The 19,948-nt window shown below is 42.7% G+C and overlaps 1 protein-coding gene across 10 annotated transcripts in view; it reads right to left on the reverse strand.

Moving 5' to 3' along the window:
* SMARCC2 (SWI/SNF related, matrix associated, actin dependent regulator of chromatin subfamily c member 2) overlaps window positions 1–19,948 on the reverse strand; it is a 113,899-nt gene that overhangs the window by 54,145 nt on the left and 39,806 nt on the right. For 7 of the 10 annotated variants that reach the window (XM_040341106.1, XM_040341108.1, XM_040341101.1 and 4 more), the window contains exons 9-13: window positions 18,032–18,196; window positions 14,033–14,148; window positions 9,058–9,182; window positions 8,919–8,978; window positions 6,890–6,927 (exon numbers count right to left, since the gene is read on the reverse strand). In XM_040341106.1, coding sequence (XP_040197040.1) covers window positions 6,890–6,927; window positions 8,919–8,978; window positions 9,058–9,182; window positions 14,033–14,148; window positions 18,032–18,196 — 504 coding nt within the window. The remainder of the gene's footprint in view (window positions 1–6,889; window positions 6,928–8,918; window positions 8,979–9,057; window positions 9,183–14,032; window positions 14,149–18,031; window positions 18,197–19,948) is intronic. The other 3 variants (XM_040341110.1, XM_040341103.1, XM_040341102.1) reach the window with 1 other exon arrangement.

A 19,948-nucleotide genomic window follows, 5' to 3' on the forward strand; every position in this document is an offset into this window, starting at 1 on the left:
AACATCCCCGTTCAGGGGAATGGGTTACCCATTCCCTAGTTACGAAATGTTTAAGCCTCTGGATCCAGAAACCATTAGATAAGAACGAGGCTAGTAAGTTAAGAGCAGAGTGCCCGAGACCGTCCCTCCCAAAGAAATTAGCCAATACACCCTAATTAGACCCCGCATTAGTTAAATTCCTTCTAAAATCAGGAAAACACCCAAAAAAGGGGGTGGACAGATAATATCGTTTCTGTCAAGATAAATTATTAGACATGTTAGGCCCCTTAGCTAAGATTCTAGATTCAATAGAAGAAGCAGTTTAATCTAACACCCCAATAGATTTAAATGTCCTGAAAGGTTGGGCTCAGCGAGCCATTGTACTATTTGGCAACGCCAATGCGGCCATCTCTAGCGAAAGAAGAAGATCGATTCTGACGAAGCTGGATCCACAGCTAATGCATCTCGCTTCATCTCAACCATCTTCCATCACCAAGGGTCTACTTTTTGGTGACTCTTTTATTAAAGAGATCAACAAATACGTAGCTCTCTTTACTTCTTTAGACAAGGCCCAATCATCACTCATAAAGGTTTTCCAACCAAAGTTTTTCCCAAAGCTGGGAAACGCAAGGGCCGATTTCCCAACAGATCTTCTACCGAAGGTCATTTCCCCAGAGGCCCTCTGAACACCGTGTTAGGTTACCAGATAGATTTCACCTCTTTACCGACTCAAAGTCAGGATCCTATTCCAATAAGGTTCTCAGAAGAGGACAAAAAGCTCATCTCACTGGAGATAAAAGAGCTTTACTCCAAAGGGGCCATAGTTCAAGTTCCCTTGCAAACTCCAGGTTTTGTGAGCAACCTGTTCCTGGTCAAAAATAAGGATGGAGGTTTCAGACCAGTAATAAATCTGAAATATCTAAACAATTTCGTCCATTACCGCCATTTCAAAATGGAAGGTATTCACCTGTTAAAATACCTTTTATTACAAGGAGACTGGTTGGCAAAAATAGATCTGAATGATGCCTATCTTTCAGTGCACATGCACGAGAATTCCCAACCATTTCTTCAATTCCTGTGGCAAAACAAGAAATGGCAATTCACCAGTCTACCATTCGGTCTGTCATCTGCCTCCTGGTGCTTTACGAAACGACTGAAACCAGTAGTAGCAGCTCTAAGGAGCAGGGGTGTTCGTCTAATAATATATTTAGACGACATTTTGATCATGGCACAATCACTTCAGACTATTCATTTACACATTCAATGGACGATATCCCTTCTGAACATGCTGGGATTCATAATCAATTACAAGAAATCCATCCTAACCCCTTCAAAGGAGGTAGAATTTATGGGTTTTCTTGTCAATACCCAACTATCCCTTCTGAGTCTTCCAAACAGGAAATTGAAGATGATCAGAAGAGAGATTCGCTCAGTCCTGAACAAAAGTCAAATATCTCTGCGGACAATTGCGAGGATTGTCGGTCTATTATCAGCTTCCATTCAAGCGATATTTCGGGCACCTCCACACTACAGAGCACTACAGAGACTAAAAGCCCAACATCTAAGAGACGGCTTGGCATATTCCGACGAGATAACACTAACTCCGGACACCAAAGAAGAATTACTTTGGTGGCTGACTCACATCCAGATGTGGAATGGGAAGACTTTTTTCCATCCACATCCGGATTTAATAATAGAATCAGACGCAAGCAACTCAGGTTGGGGTGCTCGCTGCGGCCCTCTTACAACAGGAGGGAAATGGTCTCCAGACGAAGCTCTGTTACATATAAATTGTCTCGAACTCTTAGCGGGATCATTTGCTCTCAAGAGTTTTGCGAGAGACAGATCCGATTGTTGTATTCTACTGCGCATGGACAACATATCCGCAGTACAATACATCAATCGCTTAGGAGGTACAAAATCCAAACCTTTGGCGAACATTGCAAAGGATTTTTGGCATTTTTGCCTGGACAAGAACATTATATTGAAGGCGGAATACATCCCAGGCCTATCCAATTCCATTGCAGACTGGAATTCCCTGTTATCTAACAGATTCCAGCGATTGGATGTTGAACCAGACAATTTTTCAACATCTAAAACTCCCTGTGGGGTCCTTTCCAGATAGATCTGTTTGCATCACGCCTGAACAGACAGATTCCAACATATTTCAATTGGCGTCCAGACCCAGAAGCATTGGGGACAGATGCCCTTCTACAAATTTGACCGAAAGGAACATCTTACGCTTTCCCCCCCTTTGCTCTAATATCAAGGGCTCTCCTTCTGACACGTTACCTAGAATCGAACATAGTTCTGATAACCCCTTACTGGCCATCCCAAACATGGTTCCCTCAGGCTCTGGAGATGAGCATAGACTACCCACGATTACTCCCAGTATTCCCTTCTATTCTACTAGACCTATTTCAGAATCCTCATCCTCTTAAATTTTCTTAACTCCTGGGGTGATAATGAGAATCTGTCTTTAAAACTTCTATCTTTCAAACTAACAGTACTACTTTGTCTCATCTCCCTTAAAAGAGTAGCGGATGTAAAAGCCCTAGATATATCCCGTAGACAATTCTCTCCCCAGGGTGTTCAATTTTCCATTTTCAGACGCACATAGACCAACTTACATTCGTTCTTCTATCCGGCCTTTCCCTTCAATCCAAACCTTTGTGTAGTCCAATGTCTAAAAACCTATGAAACCAAATCTCAACCTTTTAGAGACCCTGACTCATCTCAATTACTAATTTCCTACTGCAAACCCTTCCATCCAGTTTCCTCACCCACCTTGGCTAGATGGGTGAGACAAACCATGGATTTGGCAGGCATTGACATTTCCATATTTGGCGCCCACTCCACCAGAGGTGCAATGGCCACTAAGGTATTTCAATCAGGTGGTTCTCTATCAGATTTAATGCGAACCGAAAACTGGTCTTTAGAATCCACTTTTAAGAATTTCTACTTTAGACCTGAATCTCATGTGTCTATGAATGTATTATAACTATAGGTTGTACGTTTATTTAATGCTCTAGAGTATACAGCTTTGAACTAGCATAATATGAGCCTCCTGTTTGCCATAAAATTGGAGATTTTCCTACCCTCGGGGACGGAAAATATAGATTTTATTAAAAACAGGAGGCGAGTATTATCCCACCCTAATACCCTACCCTTCAAGATTTATTTTGCTCTTACATAATGCATTCTTTTTCAGCTTAATGCGCCTATTCTACTGTGGACTTCATGACATATTGAAGAATGAGTTCCAGTTCAAGTTGTTCCAATTAGTTTCCAGTTCAAGTTATTTCCAGTCTAGTTTTATCATCAAGAAAGAGGAAGAATATCACCTGTACCTCACCTTTATAACATACTCCTGTTACCTGATTGGACAGTCTACCTATGTTCATTTGCATACCTATCTGTGTAACGTTTTTTCTTTTCATTAACTCTCTTGCTGCTGGATGACAGTAAAGAAAGATTATAGCATAATACTCGCCTCCTGTTTTTAATAAAATCTATATTTTCCGTCCCCGAGGGTAGGAAAATCTCCAATTATCATCATATTTCTTCCTAATATAGGAGTATAAACATATATGGTGAAGAAACAGATCTAAAGAAATGTGGTACCCACCCCCGGTGTGGGTGAGGGTTTTCCTTTGTTTTAGTTTGCCATCCGTGCCTAGTTTGGTTTTATTCTCCCCATTATTGCAGACAGTTCTGCTCCCCCTGCCCACCGTAGCCCCTGAGTGTGCTGGCTCAGGCACTCCGCATTGACCCCCAGCCCGAGGGTCACAGTTAGTCTATAATCTATATCTTATAGCATACTTTTTGTTGTGTTTTTGAGTGAACTTCTGTATTACGTTTCATGTTTATATCCCCTGAGTGGGAATTTGTCATCTGGTTTTCTTTTAAATTAAAAACAAAAAAACATTGTACCAAAAAAGAAATGTGGTACATTATTACCATGTACACACATATTTCTGGCTTTACCAGTTGGCACTCACTTATCTATTTCACTTAGCAAAGGTCAAATTTGAAATATACATGAAGACTTGCATTTAATTAATTTTGCATCATTAACCACTTGCCGACCTCCTCATGTAAATATACGTCAGCAGAATGGCACGGACAGGCACATGCACGTACCTATACGTCCTCTGCTTGACGCGGGTGGGGGGTCCGATCGGGACCCCCCCGGTACATGCGGCGGTCGGCAAGCCTCGGGGAGCGATCCGGGACGACGGCGCGGCTATTCGTTTATAGCCGCTCCGTCGCGATCGCTCCCCGGAGCTGAAGAACGGGGAGAGCCGTGTGTAAACACGGCTCCCCCGTGCTTCACTATGGCGGCGCATCGATCGAGTGATCCCTTTTATTAGGGAGACTCGATCGATGATGTCAGCCCTAGAGCCACACCCCCCTACAGTTGTAAACACACACACACTGAACCCTAAATGTTACAGCGCCCCCTGTGTTTAACTCCCAAACTGCAACTGTCATTTTCACAATAAAGAATGCAATTTAAATGCATTTTTTGCTGTGAAAATGACAATTGTCCCAAAAATGTGTCAAAATTGTCCGAAGTGTCCGCCATAATGTCGCAGTCACGAAAAAAATCGCTGATCACCGCCATTAGTAGTAAAAAAAATAAAGATGCAATAAAACTATCCCCTATTTTGTAAACACTATAAATTTTGCGCAAACCAACCGATAAACGATTATTGCGATTTTTTTTACCAAAAATAGGTAGAAGAATACGTATCGGCCTAAACTGAGGGAAAAAAAATGTTTATATATGTTTTTGGGGGATATTTATTATAGCAAAAAATAAAAACCGCAGAGGTGATCAAATACCACCAAAAAAAAGCTCTATTTGTGGGGAAAAAAGGACGCCAATTTTGTTTGGGAGCCACGTCGCACGACCGCGCAATTGTCTGTTAAAGCGACGCAGTCCCGAACTGTAAAAACCCCTTGGGTCTTTAGGCAGCATATTGGTCCGGGGCTTAAGTGGTTAACATGCAAATAGCCTAGCAAATTAACCCATCTGTTGAAGTTTATGCTGTTCTGTCCATTTAAATTCATATAGACATACCAAAGACACCTTAAAACCAAGTGGTTCCCACTAAAAATTTGTTTTTAAGTCTGACAATACAATAAAAAATGTCCTATTGAGGAACAAGCAGTCAACACCCTGGGTACTAGTTGCTGGATACTAGTTTTCTGACACTGCTGTATAATCAACCAGGGGAACAGAAACACAACTTCTTTAGCAGGTTTCATTTTTTATAACAAAAATTGAATAGAGTTGCATTGCTTTCTGTTTATATATATATATATATATATTAGGGCTGCGGAAATTAACGATTAATTGGTCGATTAATCGTTAATTTCTTTGGTCGATTAAAATTATTTTGATCGATTGACGATCCGCGGAGTGAGCTCCGCGGTCTCGCCCATAGGAAAGGCCGCGGCTTCGGCCTAGCTCCGGAGCCGCGGCGCGCTGACGTCATCATCACCTGCCCGCCTGCTTGCATCTTCTTCCCTTGCGCACGTGTGTCCATCAGCTACTCTGCAGATGGGTCTGCCTGCCTGATAGTCAGGTAAGAAAGGACAACCATCTGTGTGTGGTAACATTATGGGGCAGATGTATATATTCCTGGAGTATGGGGACAGATGTGTATATTAAAGCATGGGGGCAGATGCTGTAATGTACACATCTGCCCCCATGCTGTAATGTACACATCTGCCCCCATGCTGTAATGTACACATCTGCCCCCATGCTGTAATGTAAACATCTGCCCCCATGCTGTAATGTACACATCTGCCCCCATGCTGTAATGTACACATCTGCCCCCATACTGCAAGAATATACACATCTGCCCCCATGCTGTAATGTACACATGGGGGCAGATGTGTATATTCTTGCAGTATGGGAGGCAGATGTGTATATTAAAGCATGGGGGCAGATGTGTATATTACAGCATGGAGGCAGATGCTGTAATGTACACATCTGCCCCCATGCTGTAATGTACACATCTGCCCCCATGCTGTAATGTACACATCTGCCCCCATGCTGTAATGTACACATCTGACCCCATGCTGCAAGAATATACACATATGCCCCCATGCTGTAATGAACACATCTGACCCCATGCTGCAAGAATATACACATCTGCCCCCATGCTGTAATGTACACATGGGGGCAGATGTGTATATTCTTGCAGTATGGGGGCAGATGTGTATATTACAGCATGGGGGCAGATGTGTATATTACAGCATGGGGGCAGATGCTGTAATATACACATCTGCCCCCATACTGCAAGAATATACACATCTGCCCCCATACTGCCCCCACCACATTTACCAGTGGCTAATGCAGAGTTGCAATGCAAGGAGATCAGCTAAAAGTAGTTGTATCTGTATGTGCGTTAATTAATCTAAATTAGTCGATTAATCGATTAAAAAAAAAAACGATTAATCGAACACAAAAATTTTAATCAGTCACAGCCCTAATATATATATATATATATGCCAGCAATTCAGCTTAAAGAGACACCTAAACAATATAGCAACTGCAACATCAATCTAAACATGTTAGTTCCCTGATTGCTGATCCAATGATTTAAATACTTTCACAAATACAAATACACAGTTTAGAACAGTCAGAAATAGGTTTTCCTGCATACTTGTTGATTTTAAGCACCAAAACAGAGAGGTCTGCATGAAAGTCAGATCTTTGAGAAAGAAAGTCGTAAATGGCAGCAACTGTTTTACTTGTGATACATTCATTCCCTTGTAGCTGAAGTTAAACCAAACTCCAGTAATGTAGCATGAAAATTGATCCAAAAGATTTCATGTAAATCAAAAGCTGTCAGCTAAATTTCTGGATTGTCTATTCATAATATGCAAACCCTACCTTTGTCACTGCTTCCATGCTTTCATCTTCTTGTTCATCTGCAAGAAACATTCAAGAGAAATGGTGATATCGGAATTATCAACACTAATACTCTCAAGGTAAAACATCAGTTATATGATCAATTAAGAAAATATGGGTTTCATATTGTAATTTAGATACAATTCCTAAAAAATATGAATATGTATATTTAACGAATGTACATGCCCATGGCCGAATGATAATACAGCAACTAGTACACAGGATCTTGCCGACAGAAGCTGTGTAAAAAGTGCTCTGTACACATGTAACGTTTCAATAATGTTTACGTGTGTACAAGCGTGCAGCATTAATGCGGATTATTCATTGCTCGGACCAGGCAGCTATTGATGCTTAGCATCCTTATTTTGCTAGGATACAGACGGCTAATGTCACCTTGCCTTCTCTGTTGCTAGGACACAGATGGCTAGGGCTTCTTAGAGTCCACCGTTGCTAAGATATAAGCTACAGCTATTGCTGCCCAACATCCTTTGTTACTAGAGTCTTCCATTGCAAGTGTCGCTTGTACTTCAATAGAGCACATTTGTGCTGTACGCATGAAAATGTTGGCACAAATGTACATGCAGTGTAAAATACAATTCATATGCTCAGACACAGATTTTCAATTTTTTTATAGGATCTGAACGCAGGGCAAGTTTACTGATTTTTACTAAGCTGTGTGCATGGGCCCATATAAAAGAATACCCCTGCCATCAGATCAAAAAAAAAAAAAAAGATGAAAAACACATTTTTTTTGCTGCTGTGTGCATAAACCATAACAATCAACAAAATAAGCATATTTAAGCCCTGTTCAAAAGGTGCATACTTAAAGTGGAGGTTCCATCAAAAAAAATTTTTTTTTTTTTTTTTACTCATCTGGAAATGCCTGTTGCTATGCGGTTCCACAAAATCTGCCATAGAAACCACCTAGGATTCTGACATCATCTCCCTCTAATGCTCCTGGGAAATGTGTGTCATCATTTCCCAGGATGCAGTGCGCTATCCAATTATCACTCCCCATCCAAGACTTCCAGGAAGTAAGTGCTTGTAGGCTTCACAATGCCCACAAGCAAAATGACAACTGTGTAGATATAGTTTTATAAACTATCTTTTTTGAATATCTATGCGGATCGGCGGCGGATTGTAAAATAGTAAGTGACCAGATTTATATTATAAAAACGCAGGATGAAAGGACATACATTTAAAAAATGCTAATTGTGGTTGGAACTCCACTTTAAGTAAACATCCATGTGAAAGGCCATGTTTGCTCTCTTTGTCCATTTAGGCACCGACACCCACACAGTCAAAGTAAGAGCAGCGGCTGCGTCTCAAAAGACATGAATGGGACTTCCTGCATGGGGATACATGGGACACCTGTGCAGGCAAACAGGGCCCTTTGCACGAATGTACGTTTAAGCACACCCATGTGAACAAGGTCATAATGTTTTATTTATCAGACAAAAACAAGCAGATAAGAGAAGTTTGCAGTTTTTGTAGCCAGCCTGTCGTAAGCAGGAGTGGTATATATACAACTGGGGGGAGCTAATGCAAGCTCTCTTTCCCTCAGGCTCTGTCCTGGGGAGGGTGTATGTGTTTAGAACTGCTTGTTCAGGCCTGTCTGAGATCTGAGTATGTCTGGATATGGTCAACTCTCCTGCAGAAGATGGTTGATAAACCCATTGTCTACAGAGGCATTCCAAACACAGCCCTTTCCTGTGCTGTGACATTTGAAGTGACAAGAGTTCTGCATTAACCTAGAACATTGCAACAGTAACTCTCTGCCGTGGACATTAATAAATTCCTTTTTTGTTTCACCTAAGTGACTGGTGTCCATCTGTTTACATATCCCACTATTGCCTAGGTGTGATCTACCCCCTGAGCTGACATGTCAGCCCACCCTGGAAATTTCACCATGCTTACATCTAAAGGTCTGGATAGAGTTTTCTATAAGAAAAAAATACTACTGCTTCATATGTCATAGTGGTCACACAACAAACTATATATACTCACTCACCAAGATCAGTCACAGTGCCTCCCTTTACTGGGGCAGATTCAGAATCTTTCTTGGTGTTGACTTGGAAAGAAAATATAAATAATCATCATTCTGGTCAGAAGTGAATTATAAAGCTTTGCCTTCTGGAAAACACAATTACCAGCTTTGGGTAGGGTTACTTCTTCTACATTAGGCACAGGTGAAGGTTCATCCATGTCCTTTGTCAGATCCTCCTGTTCCTCCTCGCGGTGACCCCTCTTGGATTTAGTGTAAGGAGTCGAGGGTCTAGGTGTATGAATGTTATAAATTATAAGAATGATTATTATTTTACCAAGTGATTACAGTCATTTGTATAGAGCAGTGATCTCCAAACTGTGGCCCTTTGCTTGCCTTTATCCGGTCCTTGGGACACTTTTCTTCCAACTGACACCAATAATTGGGCTGACACCATCAATGGGAAATTGTTTACTCCCACTGATGCCGAGACATTTTCTACTTTCACTTGCCACAGTCCAGCCCACTTAATGCCTGAAGGACTGTAAACTAGCCCTTTCTTTAGAAAGTTTAGAAACCCCTGGTATAGAGCAATGCATAGCCCACAGATGAAGAAACATATCAACTGTAATGCAACATGGGATACATTACACATGAAAAGCAGCAACATTCATAAATCAAGTGCTCATTGAATGAATTACATTAACAGACATATTTATAAAGCAGTGAATGAATTTTCACCACTTATTCACTGCAGTTGAAGCAATCACTGTATTTTAAAAACCCAAGCATTAAAACGATTCACCTGCAGTGAATGACTGGTGGTCCTCACATTCACTTCTTTAAAAATAAGTACCTGTTTTCTCCAACCTGCAAATGAAAAAGAACCTATACTATGGATGGCTAATACTGGGTAACACTTTTTTCTATCAATTCAAATAAAAGCCTATGGGAAATGGAAACAAGATCATTACAAGATGATGGCAGGTAAGTTGATGCCAATGTTCCAAGCTTTTTATCTTCTTGGGCAACGAACTGTCCCCTAACCACCCCTGTGAATTCTCCTTATTGAGCCTATGAAAGAGGACCCGGCGCTGGGAGTGTTGCTTCCAGCAATAGGAGATGTTCACATCAAGTTGGCAGTGATGTGGCCATCTGAAGTAGGACCCCAGTAAATAAACAGAAGAGAAGGATTGGGTTGGCACCGTCACATGACTTTGGCTTCAGGCAAGTAATGTGGTGCGTTTGTACAGTTTTTTTTCTTTTTTATACCAGCAGTTAGGGGGGAGGGATTCTGGAGTGGGGCTTTAAGGAAATATAGCAATGTACAGCATGTACCATTTGTATGTACAGTATAGGGATCAGGCTATTAAAAAAAATGTAAAGCCTAAACTTTTTTTTCTAGTTTTGGATAGAGAATGTAAGAGTTAAAAACCTTGTCATGGGGCGATTCCTTTCATATACTGTGCCGGTGTTCCGTCAAAAAAAAGGCGACCCTTCAGAAGTGGTAACAGAAGTGACGTTCCGTCGCCGCCATCTTCCTACACCCTGCACTCCTCCACAGTAACTATACACTGAAAAGGGGGCAAGCGGACATCATGTTATACACACCGGAGTTTTGTATTTAACAGTTATTTTTAACAGAAAACTGAGCTTATATAGTGAAATACATTATTTAGAAATTCGACGGACTGTTTAGATGTTGAATTTTAAAAATAGCAGCAAGCCTGCTAATCTCACAAGTTTGCTAATGTGACAGAACCCGCTGCTTTTACAATTCAACATGTAAACAGTCCGATGGTTTTCCAAATACTGTATTTCACTATATACCGGTAAGCTCAGTTTCCTGTTAAAAATAACTGTGGAATGCAAAACTCCGGTGGGTGTAACAAAATGTCCACTTGCATCCTTCTCAGTGTATCCTTACTGTGGTGGAGTGCGGGGTGTAGCAAGATAGCAGTGACGGAACGTCACTTCCGTTACCAATTCTGATGGGTCGCCTAATCTGACGGAACACCGGAGGCGCCACACGACACGCACAAAAAAGGGGGATGCGGTGTAGTGGGTTCAGTTCCCCAATCCGGTCTTCCGCATCCTACAGGCTGCTTCTGAGACTAAGGGCATTATCTTACAGTGTTACAACGTGTTGTTAGCTTCATTTTTGGAGGGGCACCCCATGAGAGCAGTGGTCAGTGGGAGGCAGACGCCAGACCCATAACGGGGGAGATGTGGGAGGAGGCATTGCAGGCAGTTAACATGTGTTCGCTTAATGTAGCACAGAAGGTGTCTCAACTGTACATTTTGCTGAGAGTCCATTACACTCCGGTTAAACTTTTCAAAATGGGCAGGACCCCTGACCCGTTGTGCAACAGATGCAGGGTAATGTCTGGTGATTTGATTCATCTGCTCTGGCGTTGCCCCAAACTCCACAGGTTCTGCACGGGGGTCTTGGCTACACTCAATTCAGTGTTCCAGACCAACGGCCCTCTTGACCCGCTACATTGCCTGCTTGGAGTTCTAGAGGGGGTGATACCGGAGGAGTTGGCTCGAATGGCGTTTGCCAGAGCGCTATTTCAGGCCAGAAAAACTATTCTTTTGAATTGGAAATCGAAGGCGCCCCCTACGATTAAAACTTGGTTGCTGCACATGGGTAAAGAGCTTATAATGGAGAAATACATTTACCAACACAGGGGAAATGCGGATAAATTTGATAGGCTGTGGGATTCATGGCTTGCCATGCCTGGCTTAAGCCCCCTGGAGCTTGACCGTATGAGGTTGTAGAGGGGTGTATAGTGTTGTAGGTGGTGGAGTGGGGTGGACCGGCTGGCCACCAGTATGAACACCTGAACGGCTGGGAGGTTTTCCGGTGGTGACATGGGATGGGGCCTTTGGGATATAGTTTGTGATTCATTAGCAGTTGGGGGTGGGGGGCATGATGCTGGATATATTCATTATTTATTCTGTGCAAGATTGGGAGTTGTATTGTCATTATGTTTGCATATTGTGTATGGTATGTCATATTCTTATATTCTGTATGTACTGTGAGCAATAAAAACCTTTTTGATTCAAAAAAAGTAACCATACTCTAAGCACGTATAATGTTTTTTTAAGGAATTGTATTATAAGGGAATATGTGTTTGTTCAGGTCGAAGGTTAGAAAATATGAATAATTTTTTAATGGAAAGTAAAAAAAAGGATTCTATAAAATTTGTAAAAAGTATATAATAAGTGTAAAATCTATAACATAAAAAAATGTAATTGGTTCTAAACTGACCATTTTTATTGTATATTTACAGCAAAAAGAACTATACACATTTACGCATAATATTTGATTTTATATATTTGATTTATAATATAAAACAGGAGAAAAAAAATGTGTCTTACTCGTTGTAAACCACGTTGGTTCAAAAAAGAAAATAAACCTGCAAGGCAATGGCATAATGTGCTAGTATGCATGGCACACTAGCACATTATGAAATACTCACCTTAGAGTGAAGCCCATCCGCACTGTAAAGTCACTGCTAAGAGGGCCGACACGTTCCCCCTGCCTTTCTTCTGGGTTTGCAAGCTCCGACTATGTGATTGGCCGGAGCCATGATGACGTCACTCCCGTGTGTGCGACACAAAGCTCTAAAGTTCCAGCAAGGTATGCCGAACCTTTAGCGCGCATGAGCCAGTGATGTCACTGGCTGCTTGCAGGGTGAAAATCTCCTAAACGGTACACGTTTAGGAGATATTCATTTTAAAATGAACCAAAGCGGGGTTTACAACCGCTTTAATAATTGCAAACAAGATAATCTTAAAGAGGAGCTCCAGTCTCCTCCCAACAAAAATTAAAAAAAAATAAAAGTCAGCAGGTACAAATACTGTAGCTGATGATTTTTAATTTAAGGACACTTACCTGCTCCTGGATCCAGCGTTGTCCTCATCTAAGCAGATTCTTCAATCAGCTTTGGGTGCAGGCGCCGGCATCTTCAGTAAGGGAAACCGTGAACCACACTCCGCTTTGCGATTTGTGATGAAGCCTTCTGGGACCTGTGATGTGTCCCAGAAGGCTGCGGAGGAAGGAGGGTTTGAACTTCCTCTTAGATTGCTGCGGCGATCTGACTGCAAGCTGGGGGAGCAGGTACCTGTTAAAATTAGGTACCCATTCCCCCCCAAAAAAACAGTGGCAAATGTAAAGGAGGAGGGGGTAGGAAGAGGAGGATGAGCAGAACTTCCCACTTTAAAAGAGGAAATAGGGCAAGCTTTAGGGTGGGGGGCCGGGATCTGGGGGCCCCCTTATTAAAGGGGGCTCCCAGATTCCGATAAGCCCCCCGCCCGCAGACCCCGACAACCAAAGGCCAGGGTTGTTGGGGAGAGGCCCTTGTCCCCATCAACATGGGGACAAGGTGCTTTGGGGTGGGGGGGCCACAGGGCGCCCCCCTGCCCCAAAGCACCCCCCCCATGTTGAGGGCATGCTGCCTGGTACGGTTCAGGAGGGGGGGCGCTCGCTCGTCCCCACCCCCTTTCCTGACCGGCCGTTCTGCGTGCTCAGATAAGGGTCTGGTATGGATTTGGGGGGTCCCCATGACGTTTTTTCGGGGTAGGGGGTTCCCCTTGAAATCTATACCAGACCTAAGGGCCTGATATGCTGCTCCTGGAGGGGAACCCATGCCAGTTTTTTTATTTAAAATTTGGCGTGGAGTTCCCCTGTGGGGGGGGGGGGGGAGCTTACCTTAGAACAGGTTCACACTGGGGCGACTTCCTGTAAAGTTGCCTCACTGTGAACGGGGATCCGACTTGGAGGCAACTTCCATTGAAATTAATGGGTACAGGTCGCCTAGAAGTCAGATTGAAGTAGTACAGGAACCTTTTCTGAAGTTGGAGCGACTTCAGTAGTGTACATTAAGACGGCTACCATTCACTTCCATTCATTTTCTCGACCGCGCGACTTGGGGCGACTTGAAGTCGGATCCCAGGTCGCCCCAGTGTGAACCGGCTCTAAATGAGAAATCTGTTTGCAACCTCTGAAGCACTTGTGGGAGTGGGTCAGGATTGCATGAGAGACGCAAAGGGGACTAGGTACCAGCAAAAAAGTACTAAGCCAACTATATAAAAAGAGTGATAAAAACGTACAAGCAGGTAGAATGTGATCCTACCCTTTCTTGACATTCTTCTTCTTTGCTTCTGCACTTGGGGGAGGGGAAGGGGAACGTTTCCTCTTTTTGTAATTAGGTCCCTTCTTGTCCCTGCGGTCCGAATCAGGACTGCTTACCTTTAAGTAGAAAGAAGCATCAAAAAAAAAAAAAAAACACAAAACTAAAAATATAGTTCAAGATTCAGAGTTGTCAGGCCATCAGCTTTTACTGGCTCACCGTCCAAATCTCTATTTCTGCATGTTAAAAAGATGAAATGACAGTATTCTTTAAAAGAAAATTGCCATAAGAGAAATAACGTAGGCTGCCATACTGAAATATTTCTTCTTAAAAATGCTAGCTGCCTGGCTGGCTTCTGAACCTTTTACTTGAATACTTAGAGTAAAGTCAGAACTAATCTGTATTATGTTCTAGGCCAGGAACTCAGTCTTCCTGGATCTCCAAAGTCATCAGACGACTAGCATTTCAGTAAGCAGTCATTAATGGCAGCCCCTGCATTTCTCAGAAGACAAGCTTTCTTTAATCACTTTTAATTAAAAAAAATGTAAAGTCAATATTTCTGCACAAATATCCAAATTAGTCTAAAAATGTAATATTTTTATCTAAACCAGAGGTGTTCAACCTTTAGATCTTCTTGGGCTATTACGGAAAAGGGGGAATTATCTTGGGCATTTAAAATACACCCAAAATAAGGATAGACAATGAGCAGATCACAAGTTAATGATCACTGATATAGATAATGTACCTGAGTAATAAAACGATTTTTTTTGTAATATTTTTTTTTATTACGAAAGTAAAAGAGGGCAACATAAAACTAGTGCGATATTTGACACTGTTTTTGATAAACTAATGCGCATCAATATCTGGTTCACTGGATATAGTAGCAATTCTCAATGAATTCTGAAGTGTTCATTAGATTATTTGGTTCCAATTTTGCCCTTCTTGTGCTTCATCCTTGAAAATATTTGCTCACATATATAGGTGCTGCCAAAAAAATATTTTTCTTTGGGAAGATAAAACATATAAATGTACTTTAAAGAGACTTTTCTTTCGACCGCATGTGTTCTCTAAAATGTCTTGGTTGGACACCCCTGATCTAAACTATGACAAAAAAAGAAAATATTTACATTGCAACAATAACACTCCCCCCTCCCCCCTAAAAAGGTGCCAAATGTGACACCGGAGGGGGGGGGGGGGGGTCCCCGAAAAGCGGAGGTTCACTTTTTTGTGGACCTCCGCTTTAAGGAATACCTCCATGAAAATGTTGGCAGCATACATGCCGCTACTTTTAAATATATATGTGCATCTTTAAGTTGCAGACATTGCTTTTCAAAAATTCTAGCCTTTGTGGAAGTATTACTGCATTTAAGCTGCCCATAGATTTAAAGAATTTAGAACAAAAATTCTTAGAAAAATTAATCCGAAAATTCTCAGAACATTGGAATGTTGTTTGAAAGATTTCATTTGCTTTTAACATTTGATTATGGAATGAATGGACTTTACTGAATGAAAAACCACATACACAGTTAGAAATTTGATAAAGCGAGAAAAAAATTCCATCCTGCTCCTTGGAATTTTCTGGTCACTGCAGCTGAAAACAAATGTCAGTTTAACCCACTAATAATCAGAAAAACAAACCAACTTTCTTAGAACATTGGGCCAGATTCAAGAAGCAATTGCGCCCGTGTAACCATAGGTTACACGGCGCAATTGCTTACTTGCTCCGGCATAGCGAATGCTCCTGATTCAGGAACATCGCTACGCCGACAGCAGCCTAAAATCTGCGCGGCATAAGGCTCTTATGCCACGCAGATTTTAGGCTGCATTCTAGCGAAAACCGCTAGGGGGCGCTCCCATTGTGATCTGTGTATAGTATGCAAATTGCATACTAACACCGATTCACAAACTTGCGCTGGCCCTGCGTACGCAAATTCCGTAATTTGCGTACGTCGGGTTTCGCGCAACGTTACACATCCTAATAGCAGGCGCAGCCAATGCTATAGGATGGCCACGTTCCCGCGTCGTGACGTTCAAATTTTATGTCGTTTGCGTAAGTGGATCGTGAATGGCGCTGGACGCCATTCACGTACACTTTGAAGCAAATGACGTCCTTGCGACGTCATTTGCCGCAATGCACGTCGGGAAAGTTTCCAGACGGAGCATGCGCTCTACGCTCGGCGCGCCTAATTTAAATGATTCCCGCCCCCGGCAGGATCATTTACATTAGACGCCCGTACGCCGGGCAAGTTAACACAGCGCCCCCGCAATTTACGGAGCTTCTGCTCCGTGAATCGCGGGCAGCACAGAAAATTTGCGTGGGCGCAGGGCAAAAACGCTGCCCTGTGCCTGCGTAAGAAAGGCGCAGATTCTTACTGAATCTGGGCCATTATTTCCCTAAGAACTTCCATTCTAAATTCTACCCATCTATGGCCAGCTTTTCTCCTTCCGGTGCTGGCAACGATGCAAATAAAAGTGGAAGGAGTAGATCTAGGAAGTCTATGTCAGGTTGGTTCGCACTGCCAGAGAGTTAAACAGGCTTGGCAATTTGAAAAGCCTTATCTGCTTAAGGCCCCTTTTGCACTTATACAACTTTTCCCACGATTTGTGATGGCAAAGTAGAATGACAAGTCGTTTCCCATGATTTCCAATGACAACCATTCAGACTTCATGTTGTTCCAACTTCAAAGTAGTCCCTGCACTACTTTGATCCAATTTTGATGCCACTTACACAGGCATTCCCTGAAATCGCAGTCGTGAAATCGCTGTAAAAGCACGCAACTTTGAAGTCACAATAGTGTGAAAGGGGTCTCCTGTTCCTTTATAACCTGCTCCTCTCTAAGCTGTAAAAAACCTGGCTGATCCTGCCACTTCCTGTGTCCCCCCCCCTGTGTCCTGACCACGATAATCATGGCTGCTGAGCACTGACTACCATGGTCAGTAAGCAAGACTCTATCATCCGTAGCTCTCCTCTGTCCCCCTTACCTCTGCCACAATCAGTAGTTAAAAAAAATTAAGAATTGTCACTGGCAGCCCCTCTGTTTTTTTCACGGACAATGCACTATATAAGTGTTTTTTTTTTTTTAGAAATGTAGCTTCTAAATACCTTTTTTGCAGCTACATTCAGGCTGGTCATGTGACTCCCGGGCACTCTGCTACTCCGATCCAAGAACCAAGCGGCCTTGTGATCTCCCCGGCTGACGTCAGAGGGAGATCTTGGCCCCTCCCGCTGTAGCCCTTTATCAGAGTAGCAGAGCGGCCAAGAGTCATGTGACCGGCCTGAATGTAGCTGCAAAAAAGGTATTTAGAGGCTAGATGTAAAAAAAAAACAAAAAAAACACTTATACAGTGCATTCTCCCTGGATAAAACAGAGGGGCTGCCAGTGAAAGAGGTTTGAAAGGTAAAAAACACTTTAAATGCATTCACAAAGTAAGAATATTTACAAAATGTTTAAAGATCAATTAAAACAGAAGTAAGAATCAAAAACGCTGCATTAACATGGCAAGGGGAAATCCCCTATTACCCAAAACAAATCAATGAAGGGAATCTTGGCTGTTCAGCTTCTAAAGTCACCTGCTTAAAGGAAACCCCCCCCAAAAAAAATCAACTGTACTTATTGTAATTTATGTTGACCATCAAAAATCCATTGCTTCCTTGCAATATGGCCAGCTGGGAGTGATCTGCAAGCTGCACTATCCCAGAAATATTTCCAGCCCCTGCGATTACCTCACTGCTTTGCACATAAACGTGCAGTAAATTTCAAATCAAATTTAGTCACCTCCTGCAATAGGAGATTAATTTGACCACATACTATCCGAGGCTCTAAAAGGGATACAAACATTGCAGCTTTTCAGCAGAGATCGTTCAGATGATCATAAAGAAGGCAGACCTCCCAATTACAATCAACAATATAACCCTGAAAAAAATGATGCACCAATTAGTCTACAGCTTAAACAGAAATTACAGTAAAAGGATAAGAAAAGAATAGAGCATAGCAAAGTGACCTCTATAACAGGAGATTGCAGTAATGATCTCACTTCATCAGTCAACGTCTTGGCTGAGATCTTCTTGCGACGTGCAACAGGATTACGATCATCATTCACCTCATAATCTTCTTCATTCATCCACTCATTAAAGGAGTCTGTATCTAGAATCCATTTGGCATGCACCTACACAGGGAAAAAAAAGTTATGAATAATTTACAGTCTTAAGTTAAAATGAAACTCCAGCTAAAACTTCTTTGTACTTACAATAGAGTGGGCAAAGTGTCAAACCCCTGTCAAGTTTTTACCCTTGTCTAGGTCCCTACTGAGGTTTCCATTAACATCATCTCCCAGTGACTGCTGACACTGGGAGGGAAGAAATCTCCCTGAAAGCAGCACTGCAAATGGAAGAAATTTCCCTGAACCCTTGCACAGCAAGTGAAAGGAATCACCTTGACAAAAGCACCGCAAAGGAAGAAACTCTCCCTGAAAGCAGCACAACATGTTAGGAAATCTCCCTGACACCAACAGTTTAAGACCCCTTTCACTGATCAGGGATGGACCGGCCAGAGCTCCGCTCTCCTCTATGGGGGATCTAATGAAAACGGGCCGCCTGTCCGTTTTCATCTGGTCTATGGATGTAAAATAGGGTTTCCATCCGTCTGGATTCAGCGGTTCGGATGTCAGCAGACATGTCGCCGCTAACATCTATCGCTCCATAGACCTGCATGGAGTGTCCGCCTAAAAAACGTACAGGCAGACCTGAATGGTCCGCCCGTGTGAAAGGGGCCCAAGTGAAATGAACCTTCCTATGAGCAGCACAGTAAGGGAATCTCCTTGACACCAGCAGGGCAAGTGGAGGGAATCTTCATGACACTAGCACACTAAGGGAAAGTACTTTCCCTAAAACCAGCACAACAAGGGAAGGAAAACTCTGCCACAAGCACAGAAAGGGAAAATAATCTGACACCAGCACAGCAAGGAAAGCGAATCCCCCAACACCAGTACAGCGACGGAAAGAAATCCTCCTGACACCAGAACAGCAAGGGAAGAGAATCTCTCCGTCACCAGAACAGTATGGGAAGAAGATCTCTCTCACTAGCACAGCATAGGAAAGGAATTATCCTACCCTGACAAGAGACTCTCCTTGACATCAGCACAAGGGAAGAGAATCCTCCTGACACCAGCAAATCACGAGAAAGGAATCTCTCAACACCAGCACAGCAAGGGGAAAGCAATATCCATCACACCAGTCAAGCAAGGAAAATGAATCTCCCGACACCAAAAAAAAAAAATCACACAAAACAGTAGAACAGCAAGGCAAATGAACATCAGCAAAGCAAGGATGAGGATTCTCCCCGACGCCAGCAAAGCAAGGAAAGGGATTCTCCCCGACGCCAGCAAAGCAAGGAAAGGGATTTTTCCCGACGCCAGCAAAGCAAGGAAAGGGATTCTCCCCGACGCCAGCAAAGCAAGGAAAGGGATTCTTCCCGACGCCAGCAAAGCAAGGAAAGGGATTTTTCCCGACGCCAGCAAAGCAAGGAAAGGGATTCTCCCCGACGCCAGCAAAGCCAGGAAAGGGATTCTCCCTGATGCCAGCAAAGCAAGGAAAATGATTCTCCCAGAAGCCAGCAAAGCAAGGAAAGGGATTTTCCCCGATGCCAGCAAAGCATTCCCTGACACAGCACAGCAAGATAAAGCAATCTCCGTGATATCAGCACAGCAAGGGAAGGGATTCTCCCCGACACCAGCAAAGCAAGGAAAGGGATTCTCCCCGACACCAGCAAAGCAAGGAAAGGGATTCTCCCCGACACCAGCAAAGCAAGGAAAGGGATTCTCCCCGACACCAGCAAAGCAAGGAAAGGGATTATATATATATATATATATATATATATATATATATAGGGCGCTATATATATATATATACACATACACACA

This window comes from Rana temporaria, chromosome 2 (assembly GCF_905171775.1).
Source record: "Rana temporaria chromosome 2, aRanTem1.1, whole genome shotgun sequence".
Taxonomy (NCBI): Eukaryota; Metazoa; Chordata; class Amphibia; order Anura; family Ranidae; genus Rana; species Rana temporaria.